The sequence below is a fragment of the Talpa europaea genome, assembly GCF_964194135.1.
Source record: "Talpa europaea genome assembly, chromosome: 3".
In the NCBI taxonomy this organism is placed as follows: domain Eukaryota; kingdom Metazoa; phylum Chordata; class Mammalia; order Eulipotyphla; family Talpidae; genus Talpa; species Talpa europaea.
The window spans coordinates 79,568,633-79,588,508 of record NC_140069.1 but is presented as its reverse complement, the minus strand read 5'-3'; the positions used below and the strand labels follow the sequence as shown (position 1 = coordinate 79,588,508).

General features: G+C 34.7%; 1 protein-coding gene across 2 annotated transcripts in view; it reads right to left on the bottom strand.

The window, feature by feature from the left end:
- AKAP9 (A-kinase anchoring protein 9) overlaps window positions 1-19,876 on the bottom strand; it is a gene marked incomplete at both ends in the record, with an annotated part of 150,113 nt that overhangs the window by 63,643 nt on the left and 66,594 nt on the right. For both annotated transcript variants that reach the window (XM_084230039.1, XM_084230040.1), the window contains 5 exons: window positions 4,944-5,149; window positions 13,944-14,047; window positions 14,512-14,652; window positions 15,730-15,954; window positions 17,104-17,454. In XM_084230039.1, coding sequence (XP_084086165.1) covers window positions 4,944-5,149; window positions 13,944-14,047; window positions 14,512-14,652; window positions 15,730-15,954; window positions 17,104-17,454 — 1,027 coding nt within the window. The remainder of the gene's footprint in view (window positions 1-4,943; window positions 5,150-13,943; window positions 14,048-14,511; window positions 14,653-15,729; window positions 15,955-17,103; window positions 17,455-19,876) is intronic.

Sequence of the window (19,876 nt, the reverse complement as noted above, 5' to 3'; positions counted from 1 at the left end):
CGTAGTGTTTCGCCTATATTTCCTTCTATGTATTTTATGGTTTCAGGTCTTATGTCTAGTTCTTTAATCCATTTTGAGTTGATTTTTGTGTATGGTGTGAGGTAGTTAGTGGTCAAGCTTCATTCTTTTGCATGTAGCGACCCAGTTTTCCCAGCACCATTTATTGAACAAACTTTCCTTGCTCCAATGCATAGTCTTTGCTCCTTTGTCAAAGATTAGTTGACCATAAATCTGATCACAAAAATCTGCAAAGAGCTGATGAAACTCAACAACAACAAAGAAAATAATCCAGTCCAAAAATGGGCAGAAGAGCTAAAAAGAAACTTCTCTGAAGAGGAAATGAAAATGGCCAACAGACATATGAAAAAATGTTCAACATCACTTGTAAGCAGGGAAATGCAAATCAAAACTACCATGAGATACCATCTTACACCAGTGAGAATGGCACATATTAAAAAAACTAGCAACAACAAATGTTGGCGAGGGTGTGGAGAAAAAGGAACTCTTCTGTACTGTTGGTGGGAGTGCAAACTGGTCCAACCACTATGGAGAGCTGTGTGGAGATTTCTGGACCTACTAAACATAGAGCTTCCATATGATCCAGCAATTCCACTCCTAGGGATTTACCCAAAGGACACAGAAACATCCATTCCAAAGAGCACCTGCACCCCTATGTTTATAGCAGAACTATTTACAATAGCTAAGCTTTTGAAACAACCCAAATACTCAAAAATAGATGACTGGATCAAGAAGATGTGGTACATATATACCATGGAATATTACTCAGCATTCAAAAAAGATAAACACATGCAATTTGCAGCAACATGGATGATGGTGGAAGGGATCATGCTCAGCGAAATAAGCCAGAAAGAAAAAGAAAAATACCGGATGGTCTCACTCATAGCAGGAATCTAGAAAACTTAAATAAGGGACCAGGAAAATGAATAACTATAAGAAAGTGAAAATCAAAATCAACAAAAAACTATGAACCAGAGACACTCTATGGGGGGTAGGGGGCGGGAGGGGAGGGATTGGGGTCAAAATAAGGGGGTTGCAACTGTATGGGGAATATAAAAATAAAATTTATTATAAAAAAATCTTAGTGTAACAGTTTAGTGTTAGTGTAATAGATAATAATTTTGACTCTATTTTTATTCTCAAAATTAAAAAACAAAGGTATCAACTTGACTGGTATTTTGAATACATTATTACATGTATTCAAAATTGAATGTCTCCATAAAAAGGATTAACATTCATCAGTTCAAAATTATTTGGCAATTCAAAATGAATTCATATAAAGTACAGTATAACGAATATAACAAATTTACTAAATAAAATACAGTCTAGAAAAGAAATGAAATTTTTGAAGTAGTCATGGAAGAAATATTACATTTATAACTGTTTTAAAAAGCTGAATATACCTATATTATATACAGCATCTTTATCTGAGAAAGTAAATGCATTCTAGTGACATTTTCTAGTGTCGTCTGACACTAGACATTAATGAATACTGAGAATGTCTAGTGAAATTCTTGTGACACAATCTGATACAGAAAATTTGACAAATCTGAGGAAAAATAGTCTAATATGATAGGAAGTCAAGGCTTTATGGGATGAAAGTATGTAGAGAAGTGAGGATGAGGTAGGAGAGAGAGCTGAAAAAAGGTAGGTAGTTAGAAAGCAGACTGGATCCAAGTTGTAAATGGTCTTACAAGTTTATAGGAACATTGGAGGTTTTGCTACAAATAACAGGGAGGTAAATAATTTTTTGAGTATGAAGATAACATCAAATCTGTGAATCACAAAGCAAACTGTAGACTGGTTAGAAAAGCTACTTCAAATTGCCTTAGTAAGAAGTGTTGAAGATATAAAATAAGATGAATGGGGATCGGGACTAGGATTATAGCATGTTAATTCCACATAGATGACAATAAACTGCTTAGGTTAAAGAGGGGTGGGTGATATGACAGCACATTTTCTGCACAAAGGCCCTCTGAAGATCTCTAGGGTTCCAAATGGAAACCACTTACTCTAGTCTGATTCTTGTACTTGACATGAGTAAAGTGAACTGAAGTCCTGGGAAACAAAGATATTTTGTTTATAGCAAGCTAGAACAAGGATAAATGGTCTTCTGATAATTAATGCAGCATTCTTTCTATAACCTCACACTGTCCATAAAAGAAGTTGCAGCAAGTAAGATTCAATTCCTGGCTTCTAATCATAAGCTTTCTATTATTGAATCATCACGAACAGTCCTAAAGGAAATATTCTTTGACTACCTAGATGGGAACTCTTTTACGAACCAGTCTAATATTCACTCAAGTTCAAATGATTTCACAGTGGCTCAAAATTTCCTTTCAATTTCATAAAGAAAGTTACTCATGAGGAAGCAAACATTAGCAAATCAATTAATTTTTTTTAGAGCGTTAACAAGTTCATACATGTTTACTATCCAAACACGTTCAGACTTGAAGGCTGAAAATAGATTACAAGTGCTACTAACAACAACAAAAAGTCACATATGAAAACTGAGAAGCAAAAACTGTTTCATAATCAGATTAAGACTGAACTTTTTGTTTTATAAATAAGAATATAAAATATTTTTTTAAAAAGTTTATCATTTTAAAATATATTTTAAGAGATCATTTTAGTTTTTCAATAATGCCATCATTAAAAATCAGAAAAAATCTTACATAGAAAACACAGTGTAAATATATTAAAACCAGCTTATCCTACAAAATTTTTTTAAAAATTCAAAGTTTAAAATTATAATTATATTAATTAATATTTCCTTCCAGACACAAAATGGATCGCCAGTGTCCCAAACAATACTAATGGTAATCAGAATTTCATTAGTAAAACTAGTACAATATTGCCCAACACACACATCAAACCAAGTAAATAAATGGAAAATGACATTATAACCAAGGATTCTAATACCAGCAAAACTTTTATCTCCATTATGTTATTCTGTACACTGTATTTCTGAACTACAGATTGAATTTGTTCTCTTGTATCTTGCTATTAATATTTCAGTGTCAACTTAGAGTAAAATAATTAAAAGATTCAACTGATGAAAATAAAAGCAAAATGGTTTGAAGTAAAATATTAAATACTATGATTTTATCTTGCTTTGAATTGGAATCTCAGTGCCTCCTTCATTAGACTGAATTGCTATAAAGCAGAGAGCATAAAGAAGTTGTTCAGTAAATGTTTATAGAACTGAACTGAATAAACTGCTTATAACTGAAAACGTATCATATCATTGGATATCCTAAAATGGGACACAGACATATCTAACACACATTGGGAAATGCTATGGCTGAAACTTCAGCAACCACCCAGAGAAATCTATACAACATTCTTCAGAATACGAGTGTGAATATGGACTAGTGCTTAGCAGGACAGTAAAATACCCCTATGTGGTTAAGTAAAATCAATTTATGAAATAATTGCTTTTTTAAAATGCATAAGATAATAAAAGCATTTACAGAGACACCAAGAAAATATTACCCCATTCTTTTCTAAACATCAAGATATCATATGAAAAAAAAAAAAAAAAAGCCTTTGATACAATAGTGAAGTTAATTTGTAAAATACTACAAAATTTGAGTTGAATTTAGAAGGAAATTTTTAAAATACAGTTTTATTTTACTATAAGCAGTTTAATAAAAATTATCTTTGAGTTGGATTATTTTTAAAATGATTTTACTTAAAATTCCAAATTAAGATTTTTCTTGCACTTAGAAACACACCATTGGCATAAATGCAATTAGGAAAACCTTTCTCTAAGTGAGATAATTTCTTCTCATTTGTCCACATTAAACTCAGCAAACAGAAAGTACTCAAAAAGCAAATAAATTGACATGTTAAAACAGCAATCTCTAACGGGGAAAGAAGTACTTGGGTGTGGAACGGCAATGGAGTACGGTTCAATCTTTTTTTCCCGGAAAATATTTATTTATTTATGCATACAACAACTGGGTACAGGCCAGAGGTGTGGGGTGAGAGAATTCATCAGAAAGAGGGGGAGCAGAACAGGTGGACTGACTGAAATACACTGCTGAGGGGAGCAGTGGCAAGACAGGAGAGGTTTGCTATGCCATATGGGTTGCTCCCTGGCCAGGGATGGAACTTGTGCTGCAGTGGCTGTGGGCAGCTTCATAGTGCTGAGACTTAACCCTTTGTACCACCAGCGGGGCCCCAGAGGTTCAATCTTCTAATGTAAAATTCCAGACCTTATCTTTCTCTGTCTGACAAAAACTGTACCCCTTTTTGATTTCTTGATTCCCTCTTTAGCAAGGAACAAGGAATTAAATACAACAAGAGACTGAAGTTCAGCAATGTGAAAACAAGAAATTCAAAGACAAGCTCAGCCCACATAGCTGGAAGACGGGAAGATGGCTAAGTCATGTCAAGATGTATTCTCTGTATCCACATAAATTCTGTTATATTTCAAACTGCTTTTCCAAAAGGACCTATAGGACAGTCCAAAGACCAACCCTCAGGTTTTCTATAAGACTTTCTCTTAACTATCTAACATGTATGTGAAACTGATGTTTGACTTGTATAAGTGCTTTATTTCTAACCTTGCCTTAATTTATACATAAGGTACTTTCAAGATGTTGCCCAGACTTCATAGATAAATTGGGAAGAGTACTGAGTGGTGATGTAGAAATTTTCTTTTATTGATGGACAAATGAAATAACTTCTGATTTATGTAACACAATAGTAACTGAGTATGTATGATGATAACTCTCAGATACCCATTTGGCAAATGCTATATAATAACAATGGTTTGAGAGTGGTGCTTTTGGTGATCTTTAAGTTAGAAAATACTTTTATAACATCTCCTGTATTTTCAACACATAGTAAAGTGGCTTGAACTTAACAAGATTAACTGAAGAAAATGAAAATAGTTCAGCAATATATAAAACTAATACCTCCTGGGTGTTCCTCATGGACACATGACTTTAGAGGTGCCTCTGCCTCTGCCCTCCAAATCAAGCTGAGAGATGACTGGCCTTTACTAGATCTATCAAGAATACCAAGGACATGGCGACCAATTGTTTCTTCAACAGCTGCTGTTGTCTTTACAACTTCCAAGAAGATCTTCAGAAGTCTGTTATTAGCTTTCTGGAGTGCATACCTGTATAGATACAGAAACATTTATTAAAATGTTTAGTCTCTTACAAGTGAACACTTTGCTACATCCCACAAAAAAATGCACTATAAATTTCACTAAAGAAAAAATATTATCTTCTCTATCAAAATAATATGCACTAGCACCTACAATGAAGGCTTTCTAGCTGTATTATAAAATATATTTTCTTCTGAAAAATTTTGGTCATCAGTGAACCATATAACATTTAAAAGTGTACCACTTTACTGACCTGAAAGAAATCAAATAAATAAAGTTTTAAGCTAGTACAGTTTCCAGATAGAAGAAATTATAAAGACATGCAAAAAGGTAAGTTTTAAAAATTGTAGTACAGTGGAGGACTAAGGATGCCTTGGTAATGGGAATGGTATGGTAACATACACCTGAAGAGGTGAGACCCTCTATTTCTGAACCATGTTACCTTAATAAAATGAAATTATAAGAAAAAGTATGGTATTACGCAAGCAAATTAAAACTATTAAAATGGTACATTTATGATTGTTAGCACAATTTTTACATTTTTTATGTCAAACATTTTAAAGCATGATTTTATAATTCTGTCCTAAAAAATGTGTTAGCATTTCTACAACTAAATAATGATAATCTAGATGATTAAATTACAAAAATAGGCAGACACCTGTTATATAATTTCACTATCTGCCAATACCAGAGGAAGTATGATAAGCTGTTTTTTCATGTGTCTGCTCCAGAGACAGAAGTTCCTCAAATTGTACATGACAACATTTTGGTCAGTAAATGAAGAATCTGTTTTCAACCACATGCAATGGTGTATATCTCTTTCTCAAAAGACAAATAGTGCATTCTTATTTTGAAAAAATAAATATACTGCTAACCACCTACCAAAATATCTCAGCACTTGGATATTATCACTGGTAAACTTTAATGCCTATCCTCTTTAGACTTTCCCTACCCACTTCTGTCTTTCTCAGAATGCATTAGCATTCTGAGAATGCATTTGTTTTTAAAATTTAAAAACAAATATGGAATTATCCTGGCCAAAGTGTATTTGTATGCCTTCTTATTTAACATAAACATCTTTCCAAGTCAGGATATATACTTCTACAAGTGATGATCAGAAGATTATGTGGTTAATCTTCTGAATAATTGGAGGGGGGCGGAGCAACATGGCTGCCAGGAGACACTGCGAGTAAGATCTCCCATTAAAAAAAGTTAATAGGGAGGAAAAGCGGCAGGTCCCAGTGAGAACTGGGACACGGAAGATAAACGGACGACTCCAGCAAACTACCCGAAGAAGAAAGTGGCCATAAAAGAGGACTAGAAGGGAGGGAAGCGCAGAACCCTGCTCCCCTCCCCCGCCCACAGAGGCGGCACTCTCCGACCAGCAGAGAGGAGGAAAACAACAAACCAAAACGGCCAACAAGAACAAACTACGCAGCAAGCGGGACTGAGAGTGGAAAGGAACTATTGCAGCCACCACACCCCGTGAACGGGAGCTGAGGCGAACCCTGCAGGATTCGCCACGGCGGTGAGCGAACAGCTCCGGGCGCCATTAGAGAAGAACAAAGACCCCGGGAGACGCACACACAGCTCGGGCTGCCAGTAAGCTTGTGCGGAAACGCGGCGCTCTCAGCAAGCTTGAAAAGCAAGTGCAGACCGGAATCCCGGCTGCCCAGGTCCCCGCGCCTGCGACCTAGGCTTGCAGGGAGACGACCTAGGCTTGCGGGGAGACGCGCGGAGGTCCTCACTGAGGTGAAGGTCCCTCCCTGAGTAAGCAGGAACCACGCACCCAGGCATGGGAGCGGTGCAAAAGGCGCCATTCCCGCGCCACTGAACTGGGCTACAGCCCGCGTCCTGGAACTGAGGGCTTTGAACTGAGACCCGGGGCACGAAAATTCGGGGCGTGGGTTCTCCACGACGGTGGGGCACAAGGCAGACACAGCACCCCAAAGCTGTTGAGGTGTACCCTACCATTCCCGCTCTGTTCCCTGTCCCACGGGGTGGGGGGAGGCGAAAAACAGCCCCCCAAGGACAATAGGAGAGATCTCTGGCGCCACCTAGCGACCAGGAAAAAAAAGTCACTAACACCCCATAGAACAGGAAATTTCTTAAGACTGCTTGAAAAGGGCAGAAGGCTTCTGGAGGACCCAGTGGCCAGCTGGGAAGTTATTCCACGCCAGGCCCCTTCCGACCAGCAGTCTGAGCCCACAGAGGGAGCAGGCACCCACGTCCGGGGCAGACCGGGTGCGCAGAAGAGTGTGCCTGAAACTGGAGGCGCAGGGACTGCATCCCGCTTCGCCATTTGAGAACAGGGACATTTCTTCAGTAAAAACTGCCTAAAACCAGCAGAAAGTTCCCCCAGAAGACAGAGATGGCTCCTGGAAGAGCCAGAGGGGAGCGGAGAAGTTCACCCAAGATGCCAGTCAGTCCGAGCAACACAGTGTCCCAACGCATACGACAAATTAGAAAACAGACAATAGGGAGTAGAAGAACCACACGCAACCTAACAACTCCTCAGGAAAGAAGCACACCACAAAAAGAAAACCACTCCCCAGATTGCAACAACAGCAACTTGGAAGAACTTCTGAGCCTTCCAGAAAGAGAATTTAAAATTGCCATGATTAAAAAAGTGATAGATCAGAAGAAGGAAATTGAGTCCCTAAAGAGGGAAGTAAAAGAAATGCAGGAGATCAAAGAATTAATGGAGGAACTAAAGAACTCTGGGAAAAGCAAGGAAAGCAGAATAGATGAAATGGAAGAACGAATAAGTTCTCTTGAAGACACAGAAATAAAAAGAACCAAAACAGAAAAGGAAAGAGAAGTACGAAGGAAAAAGAACGAAGAAAGACTTTGGGAACTATCTGACTCCATGAGGAAAGGAAATATAAGAATTATAGGAATTCCAGAAGGAGAGGAGAGAGATGTAGGAACAGAGAAAATATTCCAGGAGATAATTGAAGAGAACTTCCCAAATGCGAAGAAGGAGCTGAAAATTGATATACAAGAAGCAAGAAGAACACCAAACTTCCAAGACGAAAGGAAAAACACAGCAAGACACATAATAGTAAAGCTCCCAAGAATCCAGGACAAGGAAAAAATAATGAAGCTGACAAGAGGGAAGAAACAGATAACATTCAAAGAAAAACCAATCAGGCTGACATCAGACTTCTCTGAAGAAACACTACGGGCAAGGAGAGAGTGGAGGGACATAGTCAACAGACTCCAAGAAAACAGATGCCAACCAAGAATACTCTATCCCGCAAAGCTCTCTTTCCTCCATGAAGAAAGAATATGGACCTTCCCAGACAAAGAGAAACTTCGGAATTTCATTACAAATAAACCCCCACTCCAAAAAATACTACAAGGAATCCTAAAGCCAGAACCTCAGAGGGACGAATAACAACGAAAGAAGACCAAAAAAAAAAAAAAAAAGTTATTAAAAGAATAAATAAAATCAAAGGAAAGACAAACATAATGGCAAATACAGATGCTAACATATCAATATTAACTCTAAATGTAAATGGACTAAACTCTTCAATAAAAAGACACAGAGTTGCAGCCTGGATTAAGAAACAAAACCCAACCTTTTGCTGTCTCCAGGAAACACATTTAGCTACAAAAGATAAAAATAGGCTCAAAGTCAAAGGATGGAAAACAATCCTACAAGCAAATGGGCCAAAAAAGAAAGCAGGTACAGCTATACTTATATCAGATAAAACAGACTTCAAACTCAAAAAAATAAAAAGAGACCCCAATGGTCACTACATTATGATTAAGGGGACAATACTTCAAGAAGAAAATAACACTCATTAACATATACTCACCAAACGAAAGAGCACCAAAATATATCAGACAACTGTTGTCCTCTCTGAAAACAGACATCAGAGAAAACAATACGTAGTGGGAGACTTCAACACACCACTATCAACAATGGATAGATCAACAAGACAAAAAATAAGTAAAGAAACTAAAGCTCTAAATAAGGACCTAGAGCATTTGGGCTTAACAGACATCTATAGAACACTAAACCCAAAAAAAACGGAGTACACATTTTTCTCAGCGCACACGGATCATTCTCCAGGATTGATCACATACTGGGACACAAGACAAACATCAACAGATACACCAAGATTGAAATCATACCAACCATCTTTTCTGACCACGAAGGCATCAAACTAGAAATAAATCATAAAAAGAAGGCAAGGAACTATCCTACCTCATGGAGATTAAAAGCCACACTACTGGAAGACCACTGGACTAACGAGGAGATCAAAGAAGAAATTAAAAAATTCTTTGAATTGAATGACAAGGAGGACACCAATATCCTAAATGTATGGGATGCAGCAAAAGCAGTAATAAGAGGAAAATATATAGCAATAGAAGCTCACATCAAAAAACAAGAAAGAACTCAAAGAAACAACCAATCTCGAAGCTCAAAGATCTAGAAAAAGAACAAAAAAAAAAAAACCCAAAAACCAGTAGAAGAAAAGAAATAATAAAAACCAAAGCAGAAATAAATGAAATTGAAACTAAAAAAACAATCCAAAAGATCAATGAAACCAAGAGCTGGTTCTTTGAAAAAATAAATAAAATAGACAAACCCCTAGCCAGGCTCACAAAGGAAAAAAGGAAGAAAGCACAAATACACAGGATCATAAATGAAAGAGGAGAAATCACAACGGACACAGCAGAAATCAAAAGAATAATCAGTAACTACTATGAACAGTTATATGGAAACAAGTTCAACAATCTAGAGGAGATGGACAAATTCCTACAACTCTACAATCACCCAAAGCTAGATAAAGAAGAAATAGAACACCTAAACAGACCAATTACAATTAGCGAAATTGAAATGGTAATCAAAAACCTCCCCAAAAACAAAAGCCCAGGACCTGATGGATTTACAAATGAATTCTACCAAACATTCAGAGACGAATTAGTGCCTATCCTTCACAAACTCTTCCAAAAAATTGAGAAGGAAGGGACAATACCAAACACGTTCTATGAAGCCAATATTACACTAATACCAAAACCGAATAAGGACAACACAAAAAAGGAAAACTATAGGCCAATCTCCCTAATGAACACTGATGCAAAAATCCTCAATAAAATTTTAGCTATCAGAATCCAACAATGTATCCATAAGATAATTCACCACGACCAAGTTGGATTCATTCCAGGGGCACAAGGATGGTTTAACATCCGAAAATCAATCAACGTTATCCAACACATCAACAAAAAGAAATATAAAAACCATATGATAATATCAATAGATGCTGAGAAAGCTTTCGACAAAGTGCAACACCCATTCATGATAAAAGCCCTTGAAATTCTTGGGATACAAGGAACATACCTCAACATCATAAAGGCCATCTACGACAAGCCAACAGCCAGTATCATTCTCAATGGTGAAAAGCTGAAAGCAATTCCATTAAGATCTGGAACAAGACAAGGATGTCCACTCTCACCACTGCTTTTCAATATAATACTGGAAGTCCTAGCCAGAGCAATAAGACAAGAGAAAGACATCCAAGGAATCCAAATAGGAAAAGAAGAAGTCAAACTATCACTATTTGCAGATGATATGATAATATACATAGAGAACCCCAAAATCTCCACAGAAAAACTAATTCAACTCATCAATCAGTTTAGTAATGTGGCAGGATACAAAGTCAACACGCAAAAGTCAGTAGCCTTCCTATACACAAACAATAAATCTGAAGAAGAAGAAATCAAAAAAACCATCCCTTTTATATCGAAACAAAAAAAAATCAAATATATGGGAATAAATCTAACAAAAGAGGTAAAGGACCTATACAAAGAAAACTATAAAACACTGTTAAAAGAAATAGAAGAAGACACAAAGAAATGGAAAGACATCCCCTGCTCATGGATTGGAAGAATAAACATTATTAAAATGGCCATCCTACCAAAAGCAATATACAGATTCAATGCTATTCCAATCAAAATCTCAATGGCATTCTTCAAAGAAATAGAACAATTATTGATGAAATTCATATGGAATCACCAAAAACCCCGAATAGCCAAAGCTCTACTGAAAAAAAAAGAAGGACATGGAGGCATCACACTCCCAGACTTCAAACTATACTACAAAGCCATAATCATCAAAACTGCATGGTATTGGCACTAGAACAGACATACAGACCAATGAAATCGAATAGAAAATCCAGAAATAAACCCACAGATTTATGGTCAACTAATCTTTGACAAAGGAGCAAAGACTATGCATTGGAGCAAAGAAAGTTTGTTCAATAAATGGTGCTAGGAAAACTGGGTCGCTACATGCAAAAGAATGAAGCTTGACCACTACCTCACACCATACACAAAAATCAACTCAAAATGGATTAAAGAACTAGACATAAGACCTGAAACCATAAAATACATAGAAGGAAATATAGGCGAAACACTACGGGATTTGCACATCAAAGACATCTTTACAGACACATCACCCAAAGCAGTGATAGTGAAGACAAAGATAAACAGCTGGGACTACATCAAATTAAAGAGCTTCTGCACAGCAAAAGAGACAATAACAAAAACAAAGAGAAACCCCACCAACTGGGAGAACATTTTTGCACCCAACACTAATGATAAAGGACTGATCACAAAAATCTGCAAAGAGCTGATGAGACTCAGCAACATCAAAGAAAATAATCCAGTCAAAAAATGGGCAGAAGAGCTAAAAAGAAACTTCTCTGAAGAGGAAATGCAAATGGCCAACAGGCATATGAAAAAATGTTCAACTTCACTTGTAATCAGGGAAATGCAAATCAAAACTACCATGAGATACCATCTCACACCAGTGAGAATGGCACATATTAAAAAAACTAGCAACAACAAATGTTGGCGAGGGTGTGGAGAAAAAGGAACTCTTCTGCACTGTTGGTGGGAGTGCAAACTGGTCCAACCACTATGGAGAGCTGTGTGGAGATTTCTGGACCTACTAAACATAGAGCTTCCATATGATCCAGCAATTCCACTCCTAGGGATTTACCCAAAGGACACAGAAACATCAATTCCAAAGAACACCTGCACCCCTATGTTTATAGCAGCACTGTTTACAATAGCTAAGCTTTGGAAACAACCCAAATGCCCAAAAATAGATGACTGGATCAAGAAGATGTGGTACATATATACCATGGAATATTACTCAGCATTCAAAAAAGATAAACACATGCAATTTGCAGCAACATGGATGGCGCTGGAAGGGATCATGCTCAGCGAAATAAGCCAAAAAGAAAAAGAAAAATACCGGATGGTCTCACTCATAGCAGGAATCTAGAAAACTTAAATAAGGGACCAGGAAAATGAATATAAGAAATTGAAAATCAAAATCAACAAAAAACTATGAACCAGAGACACTTTTTGGGGGGTGGGGGGCGGGAGGGGAAGGACTGGGGTCAGAATGGGGCGTTTGCAATTGTATGGGGGAATATAAAAATAAAATTTATTATTAAAAAAAAAATCTTCTGAATAATTAAATAACTCTCTTATCAGCTTAATACAATAAAGGTATATCAGTAGGAAATTTTATATCTAATATATGTAGACAAAATAAGAGAAATTTTCATAGTAATGGCCCATTGACTTAAGACAGTTTTCTCAACTTCACATTGTAAGAGATCACCAACAATCAGGTTAAAGGACATCTGCTTTCCCAGGCGCATGACATAATTATTTTTAGACAAGGTAATAAAAGGAGTTCTCTTTCAGGACTTGTCAAGTGAAGGAGTTCTATTTTTGCACCTAGATCAAGTTCTCTGTTTAAAGATATTAAAAATAAAACTATCATTAATTTAGTAGGAAGTAAGTCAAGGGTGGTGTTTTACTTTTCCTGAGATATTTTTAAGGCCCAAACACCCCAGGACTAGGATAACTGAAATTTATTTCTATGTAAAAGAAATTTTTAGAATTAATACAGTTTTTAAAATGCAATAGTAAGAAGAAATAAATATGAATATTCATTTTATTAGCACTCACTATCAAAATTCCTAAAATTTAATACTACATAATTTTAAAAATATACCAATTTGAAATAAATAACCCTAATTTTCATACACTGTCTTTCTTGTTTGAAAGACATAATGACTGTGTTCCATAATGATGATCATGGGGAAGCCAAAATGTTAGGGGCCAAATTCCTCCATGCAAGCGAGGAAGGAGGTAGGAAGACACAAAGGGTTGACAGTCACAGAAATTGGAAAAGGAGGAAATTAAGTTAGTAGATACTAGTTTTAATGTAAAGTTAAATTATTTTCATTTGAACAAAGTAAGTATTAAAATATGTGCTTAAAGTCTTTAGTATTAATGTGGGGTAACTGTTTTCTTAAAGCTTTACATTTTTATATTACCTCCTACAATATCAGAGTAAGAGGAAGTTTTGTTAACATCAGATCACTAATTTATTCCTCAGCAAAACTGGAATGTGGATTAAAAGTTCTCATCTGTTAAGCAATAAAGGAAAAGAGCTAGATATGGACGATCACACTTAAATTGCACATGAGCAGAATAAAATTTATCAAGGAATTTTCAATAACCAAATAATGCCTTTTCACTTACTGAGTTAAATATATGATCAATATCAAATCCAAAATTATTTTATAAACAAGATTTTTAAAAATGCTTGTCTATTTAATGATGGAAAATTGATAATTCTTTATATACATAGTATAGTGAACAAATAACAGTATTAGTTGAAAAATAAGGACAAATAAAAACTATAACATTAAAACAAGTATTTTAAATTCATTTTTCACTGGAAAAAATACACATTCTTGTGTACCTTTCACTGGACAGAGTATCAGGAGGGACATCTTCAGGTTGTCTATTCAATTCCTTTTCTTTAAGGGTTTGCTCTTCAACTTCCCCTTGGTTTTCATTTTCATTCTGTTTAAGTTTGTGCAAAGGTAGATAGGACAAAACAGAAAGAAAACCTGTCATCTTGGAAATAGCATATCATTCTATTATTACAAAGCACAAATGAAACTTCGGATACAAAATACCGTTTGAAAAATCTATTTAACTATTTTATTAAGAGATTAGCATTATCAAAAGAGTGCACAGATGAAAACAATTTTAATGAGTTCAAGCTAATGCATGCTATAGAGTGACAAGAAAATGTTAGGTTGCTCCTTGGTGAAACAACAGTTGCTGCTATAGCAATGTCTAATTCAAATTACCATAAGTGAAATGTATAAGGTATCTTGACTCCACCTACCTTACATGTATGCAATCACAAATACATTAAGCTCAAAACCTATAAAAAATACACTTCACACCAACAACAAAGACAAACAGATCCTACTGCATTGTTGAGCCATTACTTCTAGATGGGCCAAAGTCCATACTACCTGTGTTTGCGTACTGCTGTTGCGCAGCTCACAACACAGCTTCTCTCTTCCAGCTAGAGACAGCTGCTTTAATGCATCCAGTTCCTCTAAAAGCACCCTCTCTCTCTCTGTAACCAGGTTTTCATTATCTATTGAGGATCTCTAAATAAGAAAAAAGGTCATGAGAGAATATTGTTTGCGATAGAAAGAAAAAGCAGAAATACTAAGCAGATTTCTTTTAACCCCCTTGGAACCAGCAGGTCCTGGTTCTACCTATGATCCAATACCGTGATTAGGGGTTAAAAGTATATATAAAGTTCAATGCAAAATTTTAAACTTAAAATAAGCTAGTTAAGCTTAAATGTTCAGGAATCTGTACAGGTCAATTAACAGCATACTGATACACTGATTTTGCATTGAAAATTCAGAAGTCTAAATTCACAAAATTCAATGAAGAAAAGCAAAATTAATTTTCCAAATGATATACTTTATTTTCAAAATCTCAAATTTCCTATTATTCAATATTTGAAAAACAAAACGTATTTCAAGAGTTCTGGTTCTTACATCTCCTTTTAAATTTTCAAACTGAATTAAATAAATCTGTTTTCAAAAGAACTTTTAGATAAATGTTTATTGCTTTTCTGCAGTGATTTTGTAAGTATATTATGTATAGCAATTGATAAGACTCCAGCACCCAAATAAATAATAAGGATATGTAAATTTAGTCAGGAAAGTGATAAGAATGTTAAGTAAATTTGATTTCTCAAATCGAGAAGAGATGTTTCTCTGGAGAAAATTCCAGAAACATACTATTTTAGATTCCCAATCTTGATTAAAAGATAGATTAAAGGTAGATAAAGGAAACCTTGTAGATGCTAATTGGTAGAGTCATATATCTATAAATGAATATAAGAAAACTGTATATCAGCATAATTAATTTTCAAAATTGTGAAGGTGACTTTGCCAACTGTGGTCAATAGAATGACTTAAAATAGAAACTTTACAGACACTTTTCCAGTGCCCATAAAGGTACTTAATAAAGTGACAGAGCGAAAATGCACTCTAAGGTTGATTTAGGTGTCCCTAATAATATCTAAGGCTGTTGTGCTGGTAGAGTCTACTCCAGATGTTAAATACTTATATCTATTCATATCTTGGCAATATTTGACTTTATAAAAGGTTATACAAAGAATATGGCTATTTTAATTGGGGAGAAAGGAGAATGTGTAAGTCTTATACCTGGGCTAATTGTCTATTCAGTCTCTTAATCTCTTCTTGTAGTTGTTCTTGGTCTTCTCGCTGTCTCTCCATTTGGCGCATGTGTGCCTGCCTTAACAATTCTGTTGCCTGTTGATGTTCTTGATATTGTCGTACAAGTTCCTGTCTCATGTCTTCCAACTGCTCTTCATTTAACATTAGTTGTCTAGAAGCATCCATGTTTGATTCCAAAATTTCATCACAGATCTAGAAAAGTGAAAAAAACAAAAACCCCTCAACCACAACACATTTTGTAGAAAGCTGTCAGCATCAGTATTTTAAATAAATATCAAAGTAATTCTATTAATCCCATGAAGCACAGATATTATATTCCCACTATTAAACTAATTTTTAAAAGGCATCTGTTTTAATTATAATTGCAAATCAATGTGAAGCTGGTTTACTATCACACATTATTCTCCAAAAGCAAAATAATTATCAGTTTAGATGTTATCTAAATTTGAAAGAAGAAAAATAAAGATACTCAAGATTCCTTCTACTCTTAATGAAGTCATAACTCCATATTCCTTTTCCTATTTTATGGGGAAAATATCAGCTGTAATATCAAATGGAATATCTATATTTTAAAATTAAATTTATAAAACATGAGAAGCTTTACCTTTCTAATTTCTATTATGCACTGGTCATCACAGTACTACGGAGAAATGCTTGATATGAAATAATCTTCAATACATTTTATTTGAAAATAAAGGTTTTATGTTCTACTTGTTCATATTCTTAATATATCAATTTTTTTATTGAGTATATAAATTCTCCTTAAAGAGCTATTATTTCAAATAATCATTCGGCCTGAACAGTTACTGGTAAATTAAAGGTTTTCATGAATACCTCAGAAGTCTTGTACTTCATAAGGAGTTCACAATTTTATTTGAATATGGCTATAAACAAGATATAACCTTTTCTGAACATTAATAAAAAACTAAATTTAGGTAATTCTGAAACAGGATTTATTATTTTCTGTTAAAGGCACCACCGACTAGAGAAAGAATACTTTAAATTGTCTTCTTAATTAGATAACTACATCATTAAATTTCTCATACATATCACTAAACTGTAGTATAATTATCCTGAACGGATTGAAACAAAATCAATGTAGGTATAACATATGAGACTTTACTATGCACAATGTGCTTAAGATATACAAAAATATTATGATCTAGAATTGTTTATTAAGTCATGTATTCATATGCCTTACAGGAAGCAAAACATTCATAATGTGACTCTTAAGTCTAAATTAGACTTGATACATTCCTTCTCCACTAAGTAACATTACTACTAACATATCAATAGAGAAGTCAATTCTGTAAGATTTTATATTCAAGGAGTCATACTTACAGACTCTTTGGCTGTAAATATTTTCTCTTTGGAGAACATTTCCTCTGAAATAGCCAATTCATGCTTCTTTGATCCTAGTGTATCATCAAGATTATCATTATTTGACAACAAAACTTCATTTCCATCTTCTCCTAATTCTTTACTAAGTGGTTTAAATTCTTCTTTAAATTTCATATCTCTCGCCTTAGAAGTCTGAAAAACAACTTGGCCCTGTGATAATTCGTTTAAAAAATGTTGCTCTTGCTGACAGAGTGCATGTGCTTGTATTGATGATGTAATATCTTCTTTTCCCTCAGATATTCTAGATAGCTCAGCTTGTTGAGCAAATGCTATACTCATTGACACAATGACCTTAAAAACAAACAAAAAGGGTTGGATCAGGAGAAATTTAAAAACAATTTACCACTCAAAATTCAAAGAATTAGAAAAAAGAATGGCTGCATGGTTTTAAACTAAAAGAAATCCTATAATCAATAAAACAAGAAGATAAAGAGTCTCTAATTTACAATGAATCTACAAGTATTATTTTACCACCTGTATGTCTAAATTTTTAGTTTCTTCTTAAAACAACAAAAAACAATCAATACAGGAATGAGAAAGAATAAAAACTCTTAGATTTCTTTCTTCCAAGAAAAGTTACTATTAACACTTTAGTGAATACTTGAACAAATCTTTCTTTTCTTTACATGTAGATATGGATAAGAACAGACTCAGACGTGTTTTTCTTACAAAAATGTGGCCACATTCTAACATTATATTCTACTTTTATATTTTAACTATAGCAAACATCTTTTAAAGAAATACCTTTCTATATACAAAAGCATATACTTTCTATATACAAAAATTTCATATAATTCATCTGTATACACTGTATACATTGCATAAATATTTAGGGCAACACATTTAAATGAACTGAAATCATACAAGTTGTTATCTGACAACAAAGAAGCTAAAATTATTTATTAAATGATTAACATGAGAGTATCTAAAAACTCCAAAGTTGTTGAAATAAAATATCTGGATTAAATGGAAATTTATAGACTACAGTTTAAAATAGGACTTAAAAGTAAACTTAGAACTTTAAATACATACATTAGAAAAAAGACTTTTTAGAAACTAGAACAAAGAGCTAACAGAATCAACTATATTAATGTTTTTCAATGTTTTTTCACTACAACCACGGTAAATGGACATATACAACAATAAATAAACTTTATATAGTTTAACCTTTCTATTAATGTAGAAATTCTAGTCTCAAAGCAATAAATTATTCTTATAACTTAAAAATGAGTTACAATTCAGTTTGAAAACTTTTGTCCTATATATTGCCTAATTTCCATATCGAGTTTTATCCCCAAATTCTAGATTGATATAACCAACCACTTCCTCAACATACACACATTTAATAAATGTTTTTCATTTTGTGAGGCCAGAGATGAATTCTTAAGAATACCACTCCTCTCCAAAAACTACTCTTTTGCAGTCCTTTCCATCTGACTAAAAACATGTAAGTAAATAGCATTCCATGCCTTCCCGTTGCTTAGGTCAAATAATTGGGATAACAGTTTGCCCTGAGGGCAAGTCTTTCCTCCCTTTTCTCTATATGCTTTCTTTCTGTGTCTAGTTATTAACTGCTGAGGAGATAATGTCATACCAGAACTTCACAATATTTCACCAAATTGGTTCCGTGAATATGGGGTGATAGAACTGAATCAACTGTCCTCCCAATTCAGCAGAGCTACTAGTTAGGCAAGTATATGTCGTCACAATTTTGCCAGGTCTCATGGCCACCTCTCCGGGAAATCTATTGGAGTAATTATTGGCTTTTCTCATTTCCTTAAATCTCATATTCTTAAAATGTGTTCACCCTGATATCTTCATCATATGCTCTCATTTCCTTCATGATTCTCCTCTACTGTCATTTTTTAAAAATGAGGCCCACTTTGATAATCTATAAAATAACACCATCCTACTCCCCATGAATTTCCTAGTCTAATGATATCCTTTTTTTGTCTATCTGTGGAAGCAAAGATTTTAATCTTTTTTTCTCTGCTATACTCTTGATATTTGGAACACTATCTGGAATTGAAATGTAAATGAATGTCTACTTCTAGTAGTATGTACCCAAATCACAGATTGAACCTAACGCGATCTACCCTGTGACTCACTATCCTTCTTGGGCTTCTTCTATATACCCTGTGCTTTTAACCATGAAAAGAAAGCAGGGAGCACCCCCATTGCATGGAGACTGAACAACATGGCACTGAAAAACCACTCAGTTAATGAGAAAATCAAAGAAGAAATTAAAAAATATCTTGAGATGAATGACAATGAGGACAACTTTCCAGGACATATGGGACTTAGCAAACAGTATTAAAAGTATATGGCAATACTGCCCATATCAAGAAGCAATAAACAACCAAATTGCCCACCTTGAGGACTAGAAAAAGAACAACAAAAAAATCAAAAGCCAGTAGAAGAAAGGTAACAATAAAAATTAAAGCAGAAATAAATGAAATAGAAATAAAAAAGAAAATCCAAAAGATAATGAAACTGAAAGCTGGTTCTTCCAAAAAATAAATAAAAGACAAACCTCTAGCAAGGCTCACAAAGGGAAAAAAGTGAGAAAACCTGAGTAAGTAAGATTAGAAATGAAAGAGGAGAAATTACAACAGCAGAAATCCAGACTACTATGAACATTTGTATCCAAAAAAGCGCAACAATCTAGATGAAATGGACAAATTCTTAGAACTATACAATCACTTGAAACTGA